At 29.9% G+C, this 25,822-nt stretch overlaps 1 protein-coding gene and 1 long non-coding RNA gene across 21 annotated transcripts in view; one reads left to right on the top strand and one right to left on the bottom strand.

The window, feature by feature from the left end:
• The window catches only part of LOC145243891 (uncharacterized), a 213,011-nt gene extending 198,142 nt beyond the window's left edge, over nucleotides 1–14,869 (top strand). The window contains exon 3 of the long non-coding RNA XR_013862969.1: nucleotides 14,745–14,869. This is a non-coding gene — a long non-coding RNA (uncharacterized LOC145243891). The remainder of the gene's footprint in view (nucleotides 1–14,744) is intronic.
• Nucleotides 1–25,822, bottom strand: part of LOC145243887 (uncharacterized) — a 1,140,095-nt gene that overhangs the window by 173,585 nt on the left and 940,688 nt on the right. For 10 of the 20 annotated variants that reach the window (XM_080106980.1, XM_080106982.1, XM_080106985.1 and 7 more), the window contains one exon: nucleotides 23,710–23,820. The exons of the other annotated variants lie outside the window; for them this stretch is intronic. In XM_080106980.1, the coding sequence (XP_079963106.1) occupies nucleotides 23,710–23,820 (111 nt within the window). The remainder of the gene's footprint in view (nucleotides 1–23,709; nucleotides 23,821–25,822) is intronic. 20 annotated transcript variants of the gene reach the window in all.

Genomic DNA, 25,822 nt, shown 5'->3' with positions numbered 1-25,822 from the left:
ACCCTGGGTGTGGCAGCAGGGTGCGATGCCAACACATAAGTCTAAAGAGACCCAAACTTGCCTTTTAGAAGGAGTGCTATGACTTTGTACTCTTCTCACTGCCCTTTCCCCTCCTGACCTGAACCCACTGGACTACTTCGTTTGATCATATGTTGAGAACATCACCAACATGACCTCCTACAACACTAAAGCCAGCTTGATCACCACCATCCGCAAAGTATTCGCTGAGCTCCCACCGGTGCTTGTTAAAAAGGCATACTCTTTGTTCCGGACCTGTATCGAGGTGGTGATTGAGGCTGAAGGCGGCTACATTGAATAAATGTCAGCTCTACTACCTAATCAAGTTACCTGCATTGATTTTTCTTTTAGGGCGAACCTCATCATTCCACTCTCTCTCTCTCTCTCTCTCTCTCTATATATATATATATATATATATATATATATATATATATATATATATATGTATTTTTTTTTTTTTACACAGTGATCACCACTTATCAAGGCCCGGAAGCCACTCAGGGATAAGGGTTATTGCAAGTACATTACGTTAGTGTGGAGATTTGATGAAGTGTTTACTTAAGGGGGCGGTTCATTAGGAATTTGTTAACATTGGACTTGAAGACATCCAAGTTGTAGTCCGGTGGGAAGCAGGCAGACGGAACAGAGTTCCACAGGCGTGCAGTTCTAAGAAAGAAGCTTTGTTCATGGAATCCACACACATATATATATATATATATATATATATATATATTGTGACTTTATCAATTATTTATAATTAATAGTTTTCATATTTCATTAAATTTTATACTATGCCTGCTTAGTAAGTGATTGTTGCTACCTTCCTGGATTAAATAAAGCGTTTCGTTTAAAATTCTGTGCAGATTCTTGAGTTCAAGAGAGAGATTCCTGAGTTTGACAAGATACATCTGAAGAAGGCCAGAGGATGCATCGACTGAAACGTTGTGAAAATAACATTCAAGATGAGAACAGTAGTCCAAATAATCCAAATTATCAATCCTCATCTAAAAAAATTCAAAAACATAAGATAAAGCTATTTATAGAGATACTTTGACGAATCTAAAACTGCTACTGTAGACGTATGTGTGACAGACAAATAAACCAACACGTGCATCTAAAAATACAATTTAAAAATCACATGTGACAGACGAACAGACAGACAGAGACTCTGATAGAAGTTTTTGGACGTATCTATAATTTAATACATCCAATCAATTTCTGCATTTAGTTAAAAAAATATTATTTCAAATTATAGGAACAAATAGGCTGATGAAAATGAATTTCAAAAATTACCTGGTGAATGTACTCGGTGAACCAAGTGCTAGAGAGAAGCAAACAATTTCACTTAAAGCAGCAGTTAGAATTTAAAAAAGAGTGGAGGGGAATACTCCAAACCGGTGATCTTGTGCCAGACTGGTAGAAAGATTGTGTACTTGTTATTGCAAAGTTGCTACTGAATAAAACAAAAAGCATCTGTGACCTTTTTCACAGAAGAGACGTTGTTAGTCTCTCTCTGCTTTATCATTACTTTCATGGAAGGTGCACAACTAAGCATAAATCTCTGGTTTCTCTTTCTAAAAATACACCTGAAGAAGGTCAGAGGTTACACCGACCGAAACGTTGTGAAAATAACATTCAAGATAAGAACAATAGTCCAAATAATCCAAATTATCAATTTTTATATAAACAAGATAAAGCTATTTATAGGGATGCTTTGACGAATCTAAAAATGTTATTTTAGACGTATGTGTGACAGACAAACCAACACGTGCATTTAAAATCCCGTGTGACAGACAAACAGACAAACAGAGGCTCTGATAGAAGTTTTTGGACGTATCTATTATATGATTCATCCAATCAATCCCTGTTTAGTGGGTTTAGTGAAGAAAATCTTATTTCAACCTAAAGCGTGATAGATCAATAGACGAATCAACAGCGCCCCCTATATAAAAAGAAAAGGATTGACTCCCTCCATCTCTCATCCTGTCCCGTTTCTCTTTATTTCCACTTATTTTCACTAATTACTGAGCACACCTGACCAAGCTCGTCTTTTCCAATTCAGTCCTAAAGGCCGCATAAGAAGAAACAAATTTCAAAGCATGACAATGTTAGCCAAGCATTTAATATCGCTGAATGGTTATTGCATAGAGACGTTACTTGAAGTCACCTTAATAGAGAAATGAGAATTTCTTTCGTAAGACGTAGGAGTTGAAATTCCATCATTTCTATTTCCTGCCTCCCCACGAGGAATAGATGTGATACGAGGTCGGTTTAATATGGAGGAAATCCAGCTCCGCAAAAAGGGGCATTTTGGATAGGAGAAAGTATTAAAAACAATGGCACCAACCAAAAAGAATTTCTCCTTTTCTGACTAAGAACAAATCAGATACTACGCCAGGGATGTGCAGATGGGGCTTTAGGGGTGCTCAAACACCTGCTCTTTTTATTCTTGTTTTTAAAATGACCTTTTTCAGAGGAATGTATTATAGGCCTGCACCCCACCATTACTATATTCTTAACATTTTTTTCACTTGAGCACCTGAAAAAGGTCTCTGTACGTCACTGTACTACACTTTGAAATATTTATTCGCAAACAAAAATCAATTTCATTAACAAAATAGGTACAAGTTCATAAAAAGTATGTGCGTGTAGGGGGATTGGTGGTTGTTCTCTGTCTATTTTACTTTTAATGGGACGCGTTTTGACCTATTCGTTCAAACACTTCCGCCCAGTCTACCACCATTTAACCTTCACCTATTGATGGTGCTACCAGATCAGGCTGTGCGAAAATATTGGTTTTCTAACTTAAATGCGTCAAGCATCGATGCTATTATATTTTTTTTTCTTTTTCTTCGCAAAACTCAATTATTTTCTGCAAATCCAAAAAAAAAAAAAACAGTACTTTTCTCGATCAAAACAATCAAACTAAATACAATGAATAAATAGTTGCAGATAAATAAAAAGAACTTGATACATAAAAAACTTTTTCCAGAATAATTGAACTGAAAAAGGGTTGATATTAGTGTTGGGATGATTGATTGGATTCGGGAAAATTGGAATTTTTTGCGGTATCAGAATCGGCATCAAAATCGGAAAAAATGTGTCTATTTTGTAATGCCCAAAACTATTCATTTAATTATCTTTTTTTATTTGATTTTGTTTAAAACAAAATCTTCCACTACTGGTAGTAATGTTAAAATAATAAATATTTATTGATTGGAAATTACAAGTAAAACTAAAATCTAACAATCATTCCCCCACAAATGTATTTTTATGTTTTAGAAAAATATCTGCACATTTAACATGTGTTTTTACGGTAATCGGGAAAAAATAACAATTTTATAGTTTAATATTTAGAGATTTATAAAGAATCGGAATCGGTAAAAATATTGGAATCATCCCATTACTAGTTGATATGCCACAAAACAAAATAACCAATCCAAGCACAATAAATAAATATATAAATAAATAAATATATGAATAAATAAATAAATAAAGATATAAATATATAAAGGACTTGAAGCATGAAAACATTTTTCCAAAATTACTGAATTTGGCTTAAATAAACTAAAACAATATGCCATAAAGAAAAAAACAATCAAACCTTCACTTCATCACAATACCACATTTACTTAATGAGATGCTCTATTAGAAATATCCACAATTGTTTGAAAGACATAGATCAATCTAAAAATATTATTCCAAACTTAAGTGTGACCGAACAACTGACCAACAAATGAACAGAAGCTTTTATAGAATGACTTGGATAGATATAAAAAATGCTATTTCAAACTTACGTGTGACAGACGGAACAGTCTCTTTTGAACATACTTGGCCGCATCTCTGTCGATAATATTCCAATGATTTATACGTATGATGGAGAAGTATATATTATAATCCATCTTTCTACATACTGATTAAATTTGACCTAAAATACACCAAATATTGATGTTATTGTTTTTTTCTTTTTCTTTATAAAACTCAATCATGTTCTGCAAGGTCAAAAACAAAGACAACAATTTTCATTTAGAAAATAACCAAACCAAACCAAACCAAACTCTTAGAATAAATATTTGAAAATATAAAGCACTTGAAATATAAATTTTTTTTTCTAAAATGACTGAATTCATTAAATAATTTGAAAAGCGTTGATATGCCGTAAAACAAAACAACTAAACGACACTCCGTGAATAAATATTTAGAGAACTTGAAGCATAAAACCTTTTTTTCACAAAATTACTGGATTTGGCAAGAAATAACCCCAAAAGGGTTGATATGCCGAAAAAAAAAACTCCCTAAATAAATATTTAAAGATATAAAATCTTGAAGCATTAAAGATTTTTTCCAAAATTACCGAATTCATCATTGAATAGCCCGAAAAGGGTTGATATGCCGTAAAACGAAACAACCAAACCAAACAGGCTTTTGAGTAAAGATTAAAGGCGACCATTTTCATAGCAAAGGAAGTAAATAGTTACAGCTTTCAGTTTTAAAGAATAGCATTTACACAATTCAAGTGACAACGATGTCTGGCATCGATTACCAAATGTTAGAGCAACGATGCAGGAGAAACAAACACATTGTTACCAAAGGGAACATTACAAACTCAAACGCGAATATACAAAAACGGAGTTGGAGAATAATTTGTGCAATTGACATTCTCAAAACCCGAAAGAACTTAAACTTGAAGAGAGAAAAAAAAAAAAAAAAAATCCATATATAGTATATAGATTTTATTGAAGAATTTTCTTATCTCTTTATTAATAAAACTCTCTCTGGTCGCATCTTTCTGTTAATATATATATATATATATATATATATATATATATATATATATATATATATATATATATATACACAATGAACGAACAGATGCAGCACTTCATCAGACCTTTGTACGAACGAACTGGTAATACTTGGTGTGGTACTAGCCCCACTCTTACTATGCCGGCTTCCTCTGAAGGAGAAAGTTTACTGGGAATATCAAAATCCACAAGTGGGCTCCAACTGCATGTATATCTTGGTTATGGAAAAAATTACATACAGCGCCTAGCATTCCCAAATGGTCCCCCATCTAGTACTGGCCAGGCTCCATCTCGCTTAACTTTTGTGATCCAACAAGAACTGATATGTCAAGATGATTATGCAAAAAATTATCATTCGTGTAGAGATTTATTCTTCACCTTGCACCCCTCCTCCAAGTTATTCAAGTTAACCAATAAATAACTGCCAAGAGAATATTACTTTGATTTCTACAAATTAATAGTTCTTTCATTTATAGTTACAACACATGATGTTATATAGGAAACTAGCGGGAAGGGGAGCTTTGCCTGGGCGTAAAATACGCGTAAATATGATATTTTAATTTTTCTAGATTTCGTATACATTATTATAGAGTCATGATTTCAAAAGCAAAAAAAATATTTCGGTGCCATCAGCTAAAATCGAAACTAGTATTCAAAGCTGGTGAAGTAATCACTATAACGACGTGACATGCATATGAAGAAAAAATATAACGGTCCTGGATATGACCTCCAACTATATCCGACGATGAGGCTCCAGCTTGCAGGCTTTGGGAAGTGTGGAGCCACCCTTTAATTGCTATTGCTCCCAGGTCCACTCTGACCCAGACTGGTAGTACCTGTTAGGGTCCCAACTATGGGTTAAGTAGAAACCGACTTAAAAAAAACAAACAAATATACTCTATTAAAAAATATGTTCCTCAAAATCACTGGATTCGGCATTAAATAACCTGAAAAGGGTTGAAATGCCATAAAACAAAAACAACCAACCAACCAAAAATTCAAAATAAACTAAGATAAATGTACAAAATGTATAACGATTTTTTTTTCAATTTTGACCCCTTTTTTGATCCCTTAAAAACTATTTTAACCGGCTAAAGACCCATAAAAGAAAGGTCTGTAAAAAAATCCAATCATTTGAGGCCCCTAGCGCCGCTCTGTGACTTTTAGTATCGGAGAAGATAGAGTTTGGAAATACGGAGACAGACAGATTGACATATAGCTTTCTATATATTAGATTTGTTTGTATGTGTATAGGGAGAAGATTTCTTCGAGCCGGTGATCTTATGCCAGACTAAGAGAAAGCTAGTGTATTTATAATTGCAAGGTTGTAGATGAAAATTAAAAAAAGAAAAACAACAACAAAAACATCTTTCTCGCAGTGTTTCTAATGATGCTGGCTTGCACAGCGCTAAGAGGGAGAAGATAATGGAATAACAATGATTTATGCAAAACATGAAAATAAACTGACATCTAAGAAGGATCTTCATCGCTCCAGTAATTATATGAGAAACTGAGCTCGTGAAAGTGAATTTCAAAAACTACCTCGTAAACATGCCTGGTGAATCAAATGCAAGAGAGAAGCAAACGATCGTGTTTAAAGGGGCAATTAACATCTTACAAAGAGGTGAGGGGGAGGGATAATTTCTCGAAAATGGTGATCTTGTGTCAGACCGGTAGGAAGATTGTGTACTTGTTATTGTAAAGTTGCTGCTGAAGAAAATAAAAAGCAGCTGTGACCTTTTTCATAGAAGAGACGTTGTTAGTCTCTCTGCTTTATCATGTTTTTCATAGAAGAAGCACAACTACGCGTAAATCTCTGGTCCCTCTTTCTAAAAATAAATGAATATACCCAGTGAATCAAGTGCAAGATCGTTATAAAGAAGGGACAATTAAAATCTTTAAAAGAAAAATCTCTCGATGGAATCTCTGAAATAGTGGTGGATGTCTGGCATCTAGTAGAATGCCACATCCCCAGCAAAACCAAAAAGATAAGAAAATTTAAAAAAAACAAAACAAAATCGGAAGATATCAGCTATCAAATAATATCACATATCAAATAATGATATCAGCTATCAAACAATGATATCACCCATCAAATAACAATATCAACCATCAAATAATGATATCACCTATCAAATAACTATATCAACTATCAAATAATGACACGTACAGAGCAGCAACATTTAGCCAAGACAGACATAGCCAGCAAGATCAGCGAATGCGTGGATGGAGATTACTTGAGTGATCCGATCTGACCTGATCCTAGAAGATATAACCAATCAATTCGTGACACGTACATTCACAACGAAGACTTATCAACTTCAACTCGACAGCAATCTCTGTCACGTGACAATAAATAGAATAATGGAAGCGACATTACATTGATATTTGATTTATTTTGTTTACTTTTTACCTATACTGCTGATAGCACTCTGAAATGATAAAGTAAGCATGTAATATAGAAGATTTGAAAAAAAAAAAAGCAATGTATTGTATGCACAAGGTGAGAGAAGAAGGGATAGAGAGAAGTAGAAGAGGGGGGGAGATGCTAATGAATCATACGACATGCCTTCAATAAGTTTCCAGACTTTTTTGTATAGGCATTTAAATTTGTCGTAGACTCTTAAAAAAATCAGTATATTATTGCTATACATCTTATGAGATGACTGACCAATTTTTATGATTTCAGGCTCAAATGAACAGCTACAGCAGAAATTGGAATACATCCTACTAAAGCCTGATTGTCACAGCTGGTGAATTACAAAAATGCAATCTTGACGTGAAGACACTTTAGAAGAACGATAGGTAACAAAATTCTGTTCTAAACTTGAAAAATGCCACAGAAACGTATGGAATGCTTCATACTGCTTTTGAACCATCTTGCATGAATCGAGCATCAATTTTTAAGCGGCATAAGAGATTCAAGGAAGGCAGGGAGTCTTTCAGAGATGATTAGATGTGTGGGAGGGATAAAGAAATCATAACTCCAGAGTTGATTGGTCAAATAAAGAATTTCATAGATAAGAACCATCGTGTATCTATAGAGACAATAAATGCACAGTTTGATGTCAGTGTGGGAACTGTACACACAATTATTCATGAGGAACTAAAGATGTGGAAGATTTGCACAAAGTCTGCCCCAAGGGTGCTCCATGCTTGTCACAGACTATTTGACCACGATGGGCATCAAGACAGTTCCTCACCCACCCCCACCCATAGTCTAAACCATGCTCCCTATGACTTTTGGTTATTCCCTAAGCTCAAGGAAAATCTTAGAGGCTGTCGTTATGAGACAATTGAGGAGATGAAAGAGGCTGTGACGAGGGTCATTAACATGCTCGCATAAGAGAACTTCAATAGAGCATTCCAGAAATTGTTGGAATGGAACAACAAGTGCATTGTAGCCAGAGGAGATTACTCTAAAGGGGACTAGAGATTCATTTGTGTACTATCAATAAAAGTACCCATACAAAAAAAGTCTGGAAACTTATTGAAGACACCTCGTAGTAATTCCTATCATATGTATGTTTACATTTCATTTGGTGTCGTGACCTCGCTACGTAACATATTGTCTAAGATAATGTAAACAATGGTTAAATCTAGAATATGTGTATTTAGGTTTTTATACAAAACTAATTTTTTATTTATATATATATATATATATACATATATATATATATATATATATATATATATATATATATATACATATAGTAATTTATAAAATATATATGGCGATTAAGCTACACTGAATATTCTGCGTTTCATCCAACTATAGGATTCGTCAGGCTTATGCGCGAATTCTGTCGTTGCTTCTTGTTTTTATACATGTTGAGGATTACTAGTTGGCCAATCAGCTTTCTAGTATCCACCGCTCCTCTTCCTACCAGCCAATGGGCATGCATTTTATCAAACAAAGGATCTGTTTCAGAGCTAGGTTAGTGGTTTTAGGTGGCCGTTCTGCTTCTTTTTTTTTTTTTTTTATATACATATAAATATACCTATGTTTACACAATAATGCACATATATATACATATATGCGTGTGATCGTTTATGTATATTCATGTTTATTTAATTTATTTATTTGTTTGTTTTCTATTGTTATTGTTAGTTTTAAAGCTATTTTGTATCGCTATCCTAGAGTGAGTTTTATTTTGTGAACACAGTTGTTTGCTATTTCTCGCCTACAGTTTAATAGATTTTGAGGTTCTTTAAAGTACAGGATAGAAAATTTTTCATGGAGGCATAATTTTTTACATGGGTCGTCTAAATGTCTGCATGTGGTAGCTTGTCTTATTATTTTCCATTCGACTACCGGCGAATGTCCGCTTTCTTTGAGTTCCCAGTATTTATTCGCTAGTGTTGTTTTTATACGGTGTTTTTTATTTTTGAATGTGCTTTTGTGGTCATAGTATCGGGTTTTGAAATCTAAGGAAGTCATGCCTATGTAATATTTTTTGTTATTCGGGTTTTCTTTTGCAAATATTGTTGCTTGATAGACTACGCTTTTTGTTAGACATTTGTTTTGGACTGGGCAAAGTGTGCGGTGTCTACAATTGCATTTATCTTGTTCGTTATTAGTATTTGTATGTGTATTTTTTATGTGAATAAATGAAATAGTTATACATATATATATATATATATATATATATATGATTTTATATTAATATTGTATCAAAGTTAAAATACTGATATTGTGATAACCCCATGATATGTACTTTAATGGAATGAGCTCCGATGAACTCATAGAACTTGTGCCCCCTCCAATACATATTCCCAACTAACCCAGAATGTCGCAAAATCCCACCCATTCACTGTTGAGGTCCCTAGATGCTTGAAAGACTTCTACTCTAATTGTCTCTTTTCTAAGACTGTTAGACTTTGAAATTCCCTTCCTGTTTGTTGCTTCCCTGATTATAGTAAATTGCAAAAATTTAAATGTAATGTGAACAGAGATCTCACTGCTCAACCCCCATTTACCCTTAATCCCATGCTAAACATGATCCCAAAAAGTAGCCTCTTACATTCCAAGTGGTAATGTGTCTTGTTTGGGGTGAAAAAAAGAGTAAAAGTAAAAAAAAAAAAAAAAAAAAAAAAAATCATTGCTATCATTAACAATAAAGCGAAACTTCTCATAAAACGAATTGAGCACTTTCCAACAGATGATAATGTTTATATAACATTTCCCTTTATCGTGGCGTTTCTGATGGCACATAAAATAGAAGTTTTGGTCGAGTTTCGATCTCAGCATGAAGTACTTCCTTGGCTATCAATGCAGAACAGTGGTGATACAGCAAAACAGCCTATGGGTAATACACTGTGGTAAGTAAACTTGCTAACTATTGCAAGCAATATTGCAAAGTTCTTTGTAAACAAATAGAGCACTTTTTGGCATTTAATAATGTTTATATAAAAATTTCCTTTACTCCAGGCTTGTGTAGGTAAATGGAAACAGTCTGTGAATGAATTAAAGATAAGGAGGGAAACAATTTTTTAATGGATTAAAAAGAAAACGGTTGAAAGAGAAAGGGTTTTATTACTGGATGAGAAAAAAGATTATGAGTTAATTATTTAACGAATTTGAACATTAATTTTAGATTTCAATGAAAAAGTGTCAAAACAATGAAAATTGGTTCATCAAAGTCAATGAATAGATTTTCAATGAAGACATGAATTGGCAATAAAAAAAAACAAAGAGAATTCATATATATATATATATATATATATATATATATATATATATAAACATTATCAATTATCATAAATATCACAGTCACTGACAGGTTTATTCCCCATTGCCTTCTGTTTTTAATTATCATTATCACAATTAAAGTAGATGATTATATCTAAGCATGGAGATAAATTAATTATATACATTTTGAGATTTTATTATTACCATTATTCCTATATAACTTTCAAGGCCTTTTGTAGTAAATAAGTAAAAAAGCTATGCTGAGAAATGGAAGTGAGGGTGGGAGGAGTGGACGGGGATGGGAGATGAGTGGGAAGACGAAAAACATGCAATCACTTCTTTCTGCAGAATAAACGAATACTAAACATTATTCGTTTAACTGTTTCTGTAATTTATCACGTTTACCGGTATAAGAATTACTGAACGTATGTCTGCTCGCAGCTGGCAGCATCTACATGATGTCTTTACAAGCAAAGTAACTTTTTTGCGTTTGAAAATTACATTTTCCTGAATCGGTTTTATGATAAAAATTGCCTCAGTCTAGAAGGACTTTTTCTTCACTGACCGAAGCCAAAACATATCAACATGTTTTTTCTTACTTTTAAAATTCAATAAATAACATCGTCATAAAGTTTATGACAAAGCGAAATCATGTTTTTTTTTGTTTTTTTTTAATTCTGTTATTTACAAGCAATTTTATTCCTATTTTTAACTTTTTATTTTTGACTTTTTAGTTTTAACTTTCTAGTTTTTACTTTTTATTTTTAACTTTTTATTTTTTATTTTTTATTTTTAACTTTTTATTTTTTACTTTATATTTTTGAGTTTTTATTTTTTATTTTTTATTTTTAACTTTTTATTTTTTACTTTATATTTTTGAGTTTTTATTTTTTATTTTTTATTTTTAACTTTTTATTTTTTACTTTATATTTTTGAGTTTTTATTTTTTATTTTTTATTTTTAACTTTTTATTTTTTACTTTATATTTTTGAGTTTTTATTTTTTATTTTTTATTTTTAACTTTTTATTTTTTACTTTATATTTTTGAGTTTTTATTTTTTATTTTTTATTTTTAACTTTTTATTTTTTACTTTATATTTTTGAGTTTTTATTTTTTATTTTTTATTTTTAACTTTTTATTTTTTACTTTATATTTTTGAGTTTTTATTTTTTATTTTTTATTTTTAACTTTTTATTTTTTACTTTATATTTTTGAGTTTTTATTTTTTATTTTTTATTTTTTACTTTTTATTTTTTACTTTATATTTTTGAGTTTTTATTTTTTATTTTTTATTTTTATCTTTTTATTTTTTACTTTATATTTTTGAGTTTTTATTTTTTATTTTTTATTTTTAACTTTTTATTTTTTACTTTATATTTTTGAGTTTTTATTTTTTATTTTTAACTTTTTATTTTTTACTTTATATTTTTGAGTTTTTATTTTTTATTTTTTATTTTTAACTTTTTATTTTTTACTTTATATTTTTGAGTTTTTATTTTTTATTTTTTATTTTTAACTTTTTATTTTTTACTTTATATTTTTGAGTTTTTATTTTTTATTTTTAACTTTTTATTTTTTACTTTATATTTTTGAGTTTTTATTTTTTATTTTTAACTTTTTATTTTTTACTTTATATTTTTGAGTTTTTATTTTTAACTTTTTATTCTTAACTTTTTAGTTTTTACTTTATATTTTTGAGTTTTTATTTTTTATTTTTAACTTTTTATTTTTTACTTTATATTTTTGAGTTTTTATTTTTTATTTTTTATTTTTAACTTTTTATTTTTTACTTTATATTTTTGAGTTTTTATTTTTTATTTTTTATTTTTAACTTTTTATTTTTTACTTTATATTTTTGAGTTTTTATTTTTTATTTTTTATTTTTAACTTTTTATTTTTTACTTTATATTTTTGAGTTTTTATTTTTTATTTTTTATTTTTAACTTTTTATTTTTTACTTTATATTTTTGAGTTTTTATTTTTTATTTTTTATTTTTAACTTTTTATTTTTTACTTTATATTTTTGAGTTTTTATTTTTTATTTTTTATTTTTTACTTTTTATTTTTTACTTTATATTTTTGAGTTTTTATTTTTTATTTTTTATTTTTATCTTTTTATTTTTTACTTTATATTTTTGAGTTTTTATTTTTTATTTTTTATTTTTAACTTTTTATTTTTTACTTTATATTTTTGAGTTTTTATATTTTATTTTTAACTTTTTATTTTTTACTTTATATTTTTGAGTTTTTATTTTTTATTTTTTATTTTTAACTTTTTATTTTTTACTTTATATTTTTGAGTTTTTATTTTTTATTTTTTATTTTTAACTTTTTATTTTTTACTTTATATTTTTGAGTTTTTATTTTTTATTTTTTATTTTTAACTTTTTATTTTTTACTTTATATTTTTGAGTTTTTATTTTTTATTTTTAACTTTTTATTTTTTACTTTATATTTTTGAGTTTTTATTTTTTATTTTTAACTTTTTATTTTTTACTTTATATTTTTGAGTTTTTATTTTTAACTTTTTATTCTTAACTTTTTAGTTTTTACTTTATATTTTTGAGTTTTTATTTTTTATTTTTAACTTTTTATTTTTTACTTTATATTTTTGAGTTTTTATTTTTTATTTTTTATTTTTATCTTTTTATTTTTTACTTTATATTTTTGAGTTTTTATTTTTTATTTTTTATTTTTAACTTTTTATTTTTTACTTTATATTTTTGAGTTTTTATTTTTTATTTTTTATTTTTAACTTTTTATTTTTTACTTTATATTTTTGAGTTTTTATTTTTTATTTTTTATTTTTAACTTTTTATTTTTTACTTTATATTTTTGAGTTTTTATTTTTTATTTTTTATTTTTAACTTTTTATTTTTTACTTTATATTTTTGAGTTTTTATTTTTTATTTTTTATTTTTAACTTTTTATTTTTTACTTTATATTTTTGAGTTTTTATTTTTTATTTTTTATTTTTAACTTTTTATTTTTTACTTTATATTTTTGAGTTTTTATTTTTTATTTTTTATTTTTAACTTTTTATTTTTTACTTTATATTTTTGAGTTTTTATTTTTTATTTTTTATTTTTAACTTTTTATTTTTTACTTTATATTTTTGAGTTTTTATTTTTTATTTTTTATTTTTAACTTTTTATTTTTTACTTTATATTTTTGAGTTTTTATTTTTAACTTTTTATTCTTAACTTTTTAGTTTTTGATTTTAAACTTTTTCCATTGTGTTTTTTCAGTGTTTTATTATTTTTTTCCTTTTGTTTTCGAAATTCCTTAAATAGCATTATAGGTCGCTTTGATAAAACACAACTCCCCTAAAACAGGCACTGGGTTCTTACCTCAGCAAATGCTTCAATGATTTATATTTGCCAAAACATGCCAAAATACTAACAATGAGATGGGTAATTTTTTTATTTTATTTTTTTAGAATTGTAATTCTAATCTTTTTTTTTCACTTAAATCATTATTTTTTATTTCCCACACGGCAACTCTGGGACACGGGTCTTGCTATAGAAAATAAACACAAGAATTATATGTTTATGAAAAATTGACAACAAACGACACAAATTTACAAAATATAACTTTTAGTTGAAACGAAAGAAAAGTTCATCTTACACGGATATTTTCTTTCAGAAATTGAAAAAATATTTTCAAGGAATAAGGACTGTTAGGATTTTTACTTTTGTCCCAATCAAAGGTGCTCCTTTCTGAAGGAGATGGATTTTCTCCATATTAAAAACAGACTTTGTAGATAATTCTGCCCTCAATTTAAATAATTGCTGATTATACACTATTTTTTTCTTTATTTCGATTTAAATATTTGTCAATTGATATAAAGCAGTGCATTTTGTTAACGAATTCTCGATGGCAATTACTATGCTGTTCCTATTTGTCTTCTCAGGAGTCCAGAGTTAGACACAATGTTAGTTTTTAATGTGATAAAACCTCATCTCCCCAAATAGAGGCATTTTGGATTGGGACAAAAATAAAAATTGGCGGAGACTATAAGGAATTTTCCTTCATTAATTGAGGAGAAAAAAGATTATGTGAACGTAAATTCTATTTTGAAAATAAATTTAAAAGGTATTTTATCTTTTCTATCCTAAAGTGAAGTAGTAATCTGTCTAGACCAATAGTTCTCAACCTTTTTTTAATCATGACTGACTTTTCTTTTTAATGTATTTTGGTGAACCTTATAGCTTATTTTATTTTTCAGTAATGCAAAGAAAACCAAAGAACATATATTAACAGTTTATCTTGAAGGAAGACTGGACCAATATTAACGTTACATGTACCATGGGGGGGAGGAGGGTCCACGGGGTCCACATGGACCCCGGTTGAGAACCATTGAGACTGAGAAAATTAGTTCAAATAACAAAACATATATATATATATATATATATATATATATATATATATATATATATATATATATATATATATATACCATAGTCATGTACAACCTGCAGCCTGCAACAAAAATAAAATAAATCAGAGAAAACTACAAAACCCTGTTTGAATCTGACTTCACAAAAAGGCCAATTTAGTTGCTAGAATGTGCTGTTAACAATTTGTGTTAAAGAAGCAAGTGGTCAGAGAATAACTGCAATAATACCCAAGAAATTACATTAACTTTACCAAAAGAAATTTGCTGAAATCATGTCTGCTTATTAGTTAGGGATCTGAAATGTGAACATACATTATGGATTAATAAATATATGAAAATGAAACGTTGTGAAAGTAGACACAGTGTGTGTAGCAGGGCATCAATATATATATATATATATATATATATATATATATATATATATATATATATATATATATAAAGCTGAACGCCTGTGTGTGTGTCTATGGTTGACTATTATAGAAAACTGATCACATATAATGATAGAAGATGTATTGAAACACAGGAATGAGTATGTTTGATCTGGCATAATACTGATTCATTAAAATTGTGGGGTCTGCGTACGCGCCTGGTCCACAAAGTATGGAAATAAAAAAAACAAAAAACGTTTACAAGTGTTTTTGATGTAGATGTACATAATAATACTTTGATAAGTATGTTTTAACTTAAATAGGGATGGTATAATAAAATTGTGTGGTCTGCGTTCGCGCTTGGCCTCCATAGAATGGAAACAGGCACAAACTTTAATAAAGACTTTTCATATCTATCTGCGTAAGTATACTTTGATAATTATGTTTCAGTTTGAAGAAATATGGTATAATAAAATTATGGGGTGTTTGTTCACGCCTGACATCATAGAATGGAAATATGTCACAAAGTTTAACAATGTTTTTTAATATAGATCCACAGAATATTGTGATAAGTGTTTCAGTGTGAACAGGTATGGTATAATAAATTATGGGGTTTATCTATTTTATTTTTACTTTCATCATATTTTGCTTTGGTTTTGATACCCCCAAATTCGAAGCTATCTCTTTACAACCCTTCCTTTTCATAACCTATCATACTTTCATAAATCAGAGTTCATTTTCTGTAGGCTGTTTTTGAACCCAGTCAACGACGGGTACTTTTGGTAGTATATATATATATATATATATATATATATATTAAATGTATTAATCCTAATCTTATAAATACAAGACTGATAAATTAAAAAATATATCCGTTTTTAATTTGGAAATTGATGAATCACACAGGTAAGAAATTCATTTTTATAATACCATGAAAAGGTTAGTAATTGCAATTAGGAAGAGGAAATTGGATCAAATGTTTGTAACATATCTTCTTCCTAAGATTAAGAGAGATGGTGTTTGATCAGCACTGCTGGGGAGCCATGATGTAATATACTGTTTTGTTTTTAAATCCCCGGAACAGTGTTTCATGGTAAACAACTGATGATCCCTTAAAAAATAAATTATTAGTACTATAGTAAATCGAGAGCGAATTGATGTAGTGATTGCAGGTAATTAAATGACTTACTGACTAGATGGTTTTCTAATGAATGCTAAAAATATTTTTTATTTTTTTTTGTTTTAAAAGTTAAAAACTTCAAAGACTATATATATATATATATATATATATATATATATATATATATATATATATATAACCCCGTATATCAAACTGATGTTACTTGTGCTGCAACAAAATAATTTTAGAATTTAATTTTTATTTGTTTGCACATTTTTTAAATAGAATTCCCATATTATTCTTTAATTAAAAATTAGTGAGCTACCTCCGTTTATTTGAAATTATTTAGTATTAGCAATTGTTTGCGACAGATTAAGTTATTTTTGAGCAAATTGTAGCTAAATACATTATTATATTGCCAATAATAATGTTCATCAATAACAAATGAAAATCAGTCAGAAGCAAAGTTTGATTTGTTAGCTTAAATGCTACTTATGTTGGACCTTGAAAATCCGACAACAAATACATATATATATATATATATAAAATTTTAGTCATTCAATGAATTTAAAAATTTATGACTTGAAATGTTTGAATTTCAAATCCAAAGATTTTTATTATTCTCTGTAAGACAAAGAATACATCTGAAATATTATAACTCCTTTTCCTATAGGATTTCGAGGTCTACCATCTCTTCAGAGGAGAATTGATCTGATGATATGTAATAGTTTTATGTAATTTATATTTCTAATCTTTTAATTATTATATGAGTTGCCCCTCTTAACTGTGTTGAGCTTTTACTATGGATAGGTTTGTGTCGCTTAAAGAATATATATTTTTCAGCTTAAAAATAAAATTCTTAAGTTGAGCACTGCCTGGGAAATTGAAAAAGTCAGTCAGTCTTGTTTGCGAGATCGTGACTTCCTGTTACTTGATCACTCTAAGATCGTCTGATTAAACGTTAAGCTTCATTAATTTAAAAATTTCCATTAATTTTCTGGTGGTGAACGGTGGCCTTGAGGTATGTTCCTTGCTAATGGAGCCAGAGTTGGCTTTGTGGTGGAGTTTGAATCCTTCTACCAGTATTGATCGTCATTTCCTGCACTGATGATTGCATAAACATGAAACACTGGTGTTTGTAGGTATAAAAGTAATTATATATAAGGAAATTTTGAGTTAAATTATGTATAATTACAACATAAGTTATTGTTTGACAAAGAAGTACAGATAATTATTAAAGTCTTTTTCTTAACTCATGTATATTCAATAGGTTAAGGAAAAAACTTTAATAATTATCTGTACTCGTTGGTCAATAAATTTGGTTGTGATTACACATTATTTAATTCAGAATTAGTATTCATATGATTGCTCTATCTCGCATATTTAGCTTTTTTTATCTGCTAGGAATCGTCTTATAAATATTGATACTAATATTTATTTGGACTTTTTGTTTACAGTATTATACAACATGTAATCTTACTGCATATTTCACACACACACACACACATTCAGGTTTGAGATGTTCAAAAGTCGGGACCAATGAATACAACAAGGTTGTTAGATAGTGCTCAATAACAAGAGCAAAATATTTATGTTATTTTTTTATTTGAGGGTAAACAGTTACATATGGTCGCTACAAACAGCCATCTGTTTCAGCCAATGAAACTTTGTCAGGCGACCCTGAACCCATCGATGCCGCAAAGAAATGTAGCGTCGATAGGTCAGGGTCGCCTGACGGAGTCTCATTGATTGAAACAGATGGTTGTTTGTGGCGACCATATGTAACTGTTTACCCTCAAATATATATATATATATATATATATATATATATATATATATATATATATATATATATATATATATATATAAGGACTTCCTGCTAATTACAATACATATCCACTTTCAAAACGTCGCATTCAATGAAACGGATTTTTATAAACATTGGAAGAAGAAAAAAGAATTAGTGTTTAGTATGTTAGTTTTTCATACAATGAAAATACAAATGTAAAAATACACGAAAACTTTGGAGGCGTGCGGAGGAAAAAGAAAATATGCGCACAACAAACAGATAAAAAAAAACAATGGCTGAATAAACGAAGAGATAGGAAAGAAACGTGCTGTCACCAATGAAGAGAAAAGAAAGAAAACATTAAATCAAAGCCAAACAAAGCAATGTCACTCTGCAAAAAGAAAAGATGAAGAAGACTGTTGAAAAAGGCAGACAAACACTCAAAGATTTGTTAGTGGAATCCTGCAAGTATCAAAGGTGTTTTTATTTATTTATTCTTTTTTGGTAATGTTCAGGAATTACTCTGACATGCATCCTCACACCTCTATGAAAGGGCTTCGTTCATTGGTTTGGTCTGTAGGTCTGCCCCTATTTACATGCCTCCCCACGAGGGCAGGTTTAGACACAAGGTCGGTCTTTAGTGTGGCAAAATATCCAGCTCTCTCACTCCAAAAAAACGAGCATGGGACAAAAATAGAAAATAGCCTCAGTCTAAAAAAATGCTTGCTCCTTCATATTAAACTAATTTTGTGTCACATCTCGCCCTCGTGAGGAGGAAGGTAAATAACACTATGTAAACTTTGCTATAGTTATTTAAAGGTATTCTAAAAATACCTGTTTGTCTCATGTTTTTCTTTGTTTTATTTTATTATTATTTTCGTTTTAGAAATAGGTAGACAAGACTTGTTGGTGCCATCCTGCAAGTCACAAAGGTTTTTGTAATAACGCTTTCCAGACGTTAGACGAAACTATTTTTGGATTTTCTTTCAAATAACTCAAAGAGAATTGTCAGATGTCGCAAATTTTTTGCCAATAAAAAACTATTTTTGTCTTTCTCGCTTTTCTTGAACAATATCTCAAACACAAAAAATACTGTTATTTCTTTCAATCAATTCATTGTGAACTTTCTTACTAATGAATATTAAGGCCAAAAAAATCGAGGATAAAGCTTAATGATGTGGATAGATTGGCACTAGAACATGCATATACCATTCGCTTAAAATAACAGTTGCACCAGAAAACAGCAATTCTTTCCCATTTGTAAGAAACACTGTTCATGGAATGCGAGGACTAGAGAAAATTCGGAGAGATGTGAGAGTTAACGAGACTGCTGTAAGAAAACTGAAGGTTCACTTTCGATTTTCCTTAAGGTTAATCATTCCATTCTTCAAGCTCAAAGAGTATAGGCATCATCAAAAACAGATTTACCTAAAGACGTAACAATTCGGAACCAAAACACTAGACTAAAAATCTAGTGAACTATGCTCTCTTACAAGATCTGTAGGGATTGTTTCACAATAGATTGAGGTACAAAAAATTAGTAAAGAATAGTATGTTACCAAAGGCAAGATAATTTACTCTTCTGCCTACCTGGATAAATTTTTTGGTGTTCAAACTGATTTTAAAAGTGTGTTTTAAATGTGGAGCACAAATAGTGAAGAGCTCTTAAGTTAAAACAAAAACCAAGATGGCGCCATGATGCTCTTGACTTTAGAGTCCCAAGAATCGGATAAAAACTCGAAAAAAAAAAATATTGACAGAAATCTACAAAATAAATATCACTGTTACATTTATTCGGTGGATTTCTGTCAGTATTTCCATTTTTTTATTTTGTTTATCGAGATTTTAACCGATTCTTGGGACTTCAAAGGCAAGAGCATCGTGGTGCCAAGTTCGTTTTTGTTGAAATTTAAACGCTCAGCACAACTTGCATTTCACATTTAAGACACACTTCAAAATCAGTTAAAACATCCAAAACATATCCAGGTAGGTAAAAGAGTAACTTATCTTGCCTTTGGTAATATTTATTTGTTATATATTTGTTTCTTTATCAATTTCTCCTACCTTGATCTTTAAACAAACCCGATCTGTAATTATAAAAATGTGACTTTTGTCAATAAACTATTGTTTATACATTTTTTTTTTTTCAGTTACTGTCTCCACATCTGGGGAGGTGCCACTCAGAGCACCTTTTCCTGCCTTGACAGTGTACAAAACAGAAATCTGATCTCCTTATTACCTCTTCATTACAGAAGAGACATTGCCAGTCTATCTCTGCTCTATCGTTATTTTCAGGGGAAGGTGCTCATGGGCGCTTTAATCTTTGGTTCCCTGTGTAAACCGTTCGCAACAAACACCCATTTACAACCATTGTCAACAATTTTCCTTACTCCCTATCTGTGCCCATCTGTGAAAAATTAAATCGCGGGGCTGCTTTCCAGCTGACTACAACATGTTTGTTTTCAAGTCCAATGTAAATAAGTTCTTACATATTATTTTTTATTGGGATACTTTGAGATGAATAATTTGTATATCTATTTATTTATTCGCGAACTGTTATTCTCATCTTCATAGTTGGGTCATAAGGGGGCCGTGGTATAATGGATAGAGGCATTGAATCTCTATGGTTCCAGGTGAGCATTTTCTGAAGATAGCGGTTCCAATCCTACCCAAAGCAGACAAGAGAATTAGTTGGCCAAAACGTGGTGAGACGACAACAATTATGGAAGGCCGTAATTACTGGGGATACAGTTAAGAGACTCAGCATTCCTATCCTATTGCAGTTAATCATTTGAAGAAGGCTAGAGGATGAGTTGGCCAAAACGTGGCGAAACAATAACTATGAAGATGAGGATAACAGTCTGCAAAAAAAATAAGTTCTTGTCAGGCCGTCCTTTCCACCATTACTAATCATCACTGTGATGGCTAACCCTTATCCTTGAGTTGCCTCTGGGCCATGATAAACAGTGACCCCCTTGTAAAAAGCAAAAAAAACCCAAAAAACTTCACAAAGAGAATTGTGGCTTTAATTTAATTTCTGCTTTAAAAGTTACAGTCGGATATGAAATCAAAGAAAGTAATTTTGAGATGTCGTTGAATATTTATTTCTATAATTTAAATTTTATTTTCAATGAAAATATATTATTTATTAAAACTAAAGGAAACAATTATTTTTAATATGTTTTTTTTTTAAATATAAATTGATTTTTACTGCAGAGCAAAGATGATATTTAATTGAAAACAATATTTAATTGAAAACAATATTTAATTGAAAACAATATACTTTTTCTGTAAAGGAATAATACCTTCTACTTCCTTTTTGTAGTACTACAGAAAAAACGTATTAAATATTTATTAATAAAATTTATTCAAAATACATTTCTATTAATATAAATAAAAAAAATGATGAACTCTCCCATCGATTTCAATGTATGAGGTTCCGCCACAACAACTAAGTTGTTCGGAAATCCACACAGATGATTTGTTTATAGTGGTGAAGGCTTTGTATAGAACCAACTACACTTTTTGGTATTAATGCTACCTTTTGTCAGTGCAGATGGCTGCCACAAGACTGAGCATACAATAGACCACAGGTTTTTACATCAGAATTTTTACTTCTTCTAGATACCAACCTAGAAATTTCTATGACTTCACGCGGTACATACAGTGCCTAGCCTTCCCAAATGGCCAGGCTCCTCATTGCATAACTTCGATGATCTGGCAAGAACTGATGTATCAATGTGATTGTGCCATATATATATATATATATATATATATATATATATATATATATATATATATATATATATATATATGAGAAAATAAAATAAATTAAAACTGCAATTAAATTTGACATTTGACAGAATACTCCAAAGACAATTGAATACTCCAAAAACAATTAAATTTATTGCTTGGCAGAATACTCCAAAAACAATTTTCAAAATCCTTATTCCGTCAGACTAGCCATGGAAAGAGACTTGTTGGCCTTTTTTATTTTTTTCTGCTTGACTGAAGATCAGCTTTGCTATCTTCTGACTACTTCACCAATTGCAAGAACAATTTTATATGCATTCAAGCTGCATTGGACTCTTTTTCCAACCGGGTTATCTCATACTCTGAAATTTGTTCCACTGGATTTTAAATTTTGACTATTTGTTTTTTTTTAACAAAATTTCCTTCGCTTTTCGGATTTACCATTGAAGGAGTCTTCATGCACACTGGAATGTCATTTCCGGTTTGTTTTTTTTGTTCTTTTCCACATTTCCTATATTCTTTTCACGTGTTTTTAACTGACATGAACACATTTTTTACAATTTATGACTAACTATCATAAATTGCTGTTTCATTTAATGCCTCAACCAGCAAATTCTAACTCAGCTATAGTTATGATTTGCTAATTTCTTTCCGTCCTCTTGTGAGAAGAATAGCAAGAAGAGCATTCTTTGAAACTCTGTGGAATAAGGATTTTGAAAATTGTTTTTTGAAGTATTCTGTCGAACAATAAATTTCATTTACAGTTTTTATTTCTTTTCTCTTATAACAAGCTCTGATATCTCTTGTGTTTGTATTGAACTTTTGTATTTGGTTGGGATTAATATATAAATACTAATATTTATGTTAGATTGAAGTTTATTCTTGCTTGTATCGGGTAAACATTTCATTTCCATTGCCTTGATTGTTATATATATATATATATATATATATATATATATATATAGTTCGATGTATACAAGATATAAATGGTGAAACTGAAATATTAATCAACAGTCAACAAAACCACATTTTCACTGGTTTTACTAATATGTATATATATATATATAATTATTATTATAGATAAAACAGTTATCCACAAACATGGGTTTCGCTGTATCTGTGGCTAATCAGTGCAGTTGACTATACCCAAGCTTGATCATCAACCACAGAGCTTGTGATCGATACGTATATTACTAAGCTATGAAGCCTTGGCTAAAATTACATTCTAGTTTATCACCTTAAAGTTATGTCGAGTTTTGTTATTTTTTCTAGTGATAATTATATTCGGTATAAGTTACTTCCCCTGGAAGTTTAGGAAGAATTGTCTCCTTTATAACAGAATAGTTGCCCCACATTTTAGGGATGCATACACACACACACACACACACGAGTTTCTGAAATAAATTGATTTTAAAACAATTCAGCTTGGATGCACTTATAGCATTATCTAATACATTTAATAAAAAGTAAATTGTAAAATGAGAAGAATAATTTCAAAACAATGCTCTACAGTAAAAAGCAGGGACAATGTTCTAGTTGTTTTTTCTTTGGGGTGGGGGTCTTAAACATACAATGTCACTCTATATGTATATAAACATCGTGATGAGCTGAATACCAACCGTTTACCGTTGTGGCCTGACATCTTCTGTCCAGAGAAAGATAGAGAGAGAAAGAGAGATACTAGAGTCGTAGTATTTTTGCACAATACAGAGTAGTAGTAGTAGTAGTAGTAGCAGCAGTAGTAGTATTAGTAGTAGCTACCTTTTGGAGGAACTGTAATCTGAAGTCGTTGAGTTCTCTTGAGACTGTTCACTGTCGCTGCCTTTCTGACCATATTTCTTCTTATTTAATGGAGTCAAACGAGACGGGAACCTGCAAACAAAATCATCATAAGATTGCTTCTTCATCAGATGCTCTTAGATTAGTATGCATTAGTAGAGACCCTCTTCATCTACAGCTGCCACGTGACGATACTCACCATACATACAAAGAATCTGACTTTCATTTGGTTGGTAGACATATTTACAAACAAAACGAATTCATCTTTGATGTCTGTGGTACCAAAAGCAGTCCATGTGGTTCACCAGTGATCCAAAGAATAATTTTTGTCATCCACAGCCAAGTTTGGGGATTGAAAAACATTATTTCTTTAATATTTATTTCATCTAATAAATTAGAGAGCGCCAGATACATAATATAAAATACAATAAAAATAATAACAAAGAAGATGAATATTTTTTAATAATAATCTGTTATACATTTTGTTCCATAATTTTATTTATGTTAGTTTTAATTTTCGATTATTCCACCTTTATTGTATTATATTATTATATTGTATTATATATTATTGTACTATATATTGATATATATCATTACTTTTATTCATATCATCCAATTCTTGAAATTATTATTAGATTATTATTTCTTTCACCTTAAACATTAAACATGTCATTTGTATTTTAATATCAAATTGCACACACACACACACACACACACACACACACACACACACACACACACACACACACACACACAGATAGATAGATAAGAAAACAGCTCCTTTATGGTGAACTGTCCAAAGAAAAAGACCCGCAGGAGGACAGCGGAAACAGTTCAAGGACAATCTGAAGGTCTCTCTCAAACAGTTTGGTTTATATTCTAACTCATAGGAAAAACTAACCCAAGACTTCCTGGCATGCTGCAACTCACAATTGCTGCACCCGCACGCAATGAAGAACGCAAAAGAAAACGTGAAATTAGAAAAGACAGAGCAATCAACATCTCTGATACAGAATTATTCCACTGGTGTCCAACATGTGAGAAATACTTCAAATCTCGAATCGGTTTAACAAGCCATTTTCGAACCCACAGAACAATTGCATGATCACGTTCATCTTCGCGAGCACTGGACGAACATCAACTGTATTTTTGTTTTTTATTTAAAATATAATTACATTAATAAGTTGAAAATTGTCAGTTGCAACAAATAACAGCAGAAACAGAACCCCCAGTAAAAAAGATAAAAAAACAATAAAGTGATGGGCTTTCCTTTCATTAGGATTTCTCAGTCTGATGGAAATAAAGTTTGTGTTGAACGTAGTCTGATCATAAGCAAGGATTCTGTGAAAAAGGTAAAATGATAAATTCACCAAAAGACAAAAAATCCATTATCTGTGGATGAAGACAGAAAATATTTTTAGTTAAAACTGAAAGTGCAAACTGTACAATTCCTAGATTTCTTCAAGAAAATGAATGCTTCTTGGGTAAAATCTTTGAAACCTAGTTATATTATACCGGAAATGATAGCTAAAGCTGATACATTTCAAAAAGATGGAGAGAAGTTGGTTAAACTTTCTACAATAGTTTGTGTTGAAAAACTTCTTGAAGAAGCTGTATTAGTATCATTTGGATTCTTTGGACTACTTTTATCATCTTGAGTGTTATTTTCACAACGTTTTGGTCGATGTAATCTCCGACCTTCTTCAGGTGTATCTTGTTGAACTCAAGAATCTGCATTGGATTTCAACATCACAAAAATACAATTGTGAATTACTTAGGATTTCCACCCAGTCATAACTGATAAAACGCTAGCAAACTAACCTCGTTCATTAAATAAAGGGTTCGGCTTGAAATATAAGTAATCAAGCCTCATCTATAAAAATTCATTAACGAAAGCTGCATCAAGTCTTGGTAAAATAAGAAGAAATAACTCTAAATACTAAGGAGAAAATTAAAGAAATTCTACGAAAACACCAAATTCTCTTTTGAAAATTGATGAAACAAATAAGTACTATAAAAACGAGCGACCGTTAGTTCATCAGAATCTATTTTTCTACATAGTCACCACCATTCTTAATGTACTTTTGCCAGCCTC

Source organism: Euprymna scolopes, chromosome 22 (assembly GCF_053919585.1).
Source record: "Euprymna scolopes isolate OS-2025 chromosome 22, ASM5391958v1, whole genome shotgun sequence".
Classification (NCBI taxonomy): domain Eukaryota; kingdom Metazoa; phylum Mollusca; class Cephalopoda; order Sepiida; family Sepiolidae; genus Euprymna; species Euprymna scolopes.
The sequence above is the reverse complement of the archived record's forward strand: the minus strand, read 5'-3'. Positions and strand labels throughout refer to the sequence as shown.